General features: G+C 64.3%; 1 protein-coding gene across 1 annotated transcript in view; it reads left to right on the forward strand.

The window, feature by feature from the left end:
• Positions 1 to 1,574, forward strand: part of EMIHUDRAFT_240384 (hypothetical protein) — a gene marked incomplete at both ends in the record, with an annotated part of 5,083 nt that overhangs the window by 615 nt on the left and 2,894 nt on the right. The window contains one exon of the mRNA XM_005774801.1: positions 1,132 to 1,488. Coding sequence (XP_005774858.1) covers positions 1,132 to 1,488 — 357 coding nt within the window. The remainder of the gene's footprint in view (positions 1 to 1,131; positions 1,489 to 1,574) is intronic.

The following is a 1,574-nucleotide window of genomic DNA, read 5'->3' on the forward strand; positions in this document are numbered from 1 at the left end:
GCGGACGTCGACGGGGACGGGTACATGGACATCGTCGTCGGCAACTGGGGCACCGGCCAAGAGAACCAGGTCCTCTTTGGGAGCGCGGACGGGAGGACCTTCTCCGAGGTCGCCCTTGCTGGAGGGAGCAGGAGGACTCTCTCCACCTCGGTGGCGGACGTCGATGGGGACGGGTTCGTGGACATCGTGCTCGGCAACTCCGACTTTGAGAACCAGATCCTTTATGGGAGCGCGGACGGGAGGACCTTCTCCGAGGCCGCGAAAGGGTTCGCCCTTCCTGGAGGGAGCAGGTGGACTTACTCTACCTCGGTGGCGGACGTCGACGGGGACGGGTTCGTGGACATCGTGGTCGGCAACTCCGGCTACAACCAAGAGAACCAGATCCTCTTTGGGAGCGCCTGCTCACACGGAGGTGCACAGCTCCACGGCAAGAGCTGGTGCTTCAAGTGCCCTTCCTTCATGGGACTCGCGGGCACCTCCTGCGTTGAGTGCCTCCCCGACTTTGAGCAACAGCCCGGCGTCGGAGAGCTCTGCGCGACAGACCCCTGCCCCCTCGGCGAGCGCCCGCTCGGCAGCGACGCGTGCACCGCTTGCAAGGACAAGCCGGGCGTCTTCTACAACACCAGCGCCGCAGCGGCGCGCACAGAGAGCGACCCCACCACCTGGATCCAACCCAGCTGCGTCGAGTGCCCTACAGGCAGCTTTGCGGACGGTGTCGCCGTCGACGAGTGCTTTGCTTGCCCTGCGGGCGAGTACCAGGACCTCACCGGCCAGGCCGCGTGCACGCGTTGCCCTGCTGGCGAGTTCCAGGCTGAGCGAGGCCAGACGTCATGCGACACGTGTGTCACGGGCGGATACTGCGACGCCGCCGCGACGTGCGGCGGCGGCTTCACGCCGTGTCCAGCAGGTACCTACAACGAGGAGCAGGGCAGCAGCTCATCCGATGACTGTCAGCAATGCCCCCCCGGCACCTCTAGCCCGACCACCGGCGCAAACAGCAGGGAGACGTGCGCGAGCTGCCGGGCTGGAACATACGGCGACGCCTCCGGGCTGAGTGAGTGCAAGGACTGTCCTGCGGGCCGTTACCAGAACGAGCAGCTGCTCGACCTCCGCGCCGCCAATACATACCAGAGCATCGCAGCCTTCGACAAGCAGGCACCCGTGAACGACCTGTCATTCGCCGACAGCACAACCGGACGACCGTGGGAAGAGTGTGGCCACTACAGCAACGAATGGTGGGGCGTCGACCTTGGGAGCGAGGTGTATGTGAGCTTCGTGCGCCTGCAGAACCGCAACGACTGCTGCCCGGAGCGGCTGACGGACGTCAGCATCTATCTCGGCTCAAACGGAGGTGATTACACGGGAAACACGCTGGTAAAATCAAACGTGGACGTACAGGCGAATATGATGTTGGAGGTGGAGATCAACATGATGGGGCGCTATATTTATCTTCGACGAACAAGTGTGCAGGGTTTTGGCGGGCTGACGGTGTGCAAGTTCTATGTCTTTACGGGCGCGACCTCCTGCCGCGACTGCGAGCAGGGCCACTACTGCGCCGAGGGCGCGTCGGCGCC

This window comes from Emiliania huxleyi, assembly GCF_000372725.1.
Source record: "Emiliania huxleyi CCMP1516 unplaced genomic scaffold EMIHUscaffold_307, whole genome shotgun sequence".
Classification (NCBI taxonomy): domain Eukaryota; phylum Haptophyta; order Isochrysidales; family Noelaerhabdaceae; genus Emiliania; species Emiliania huxleyi.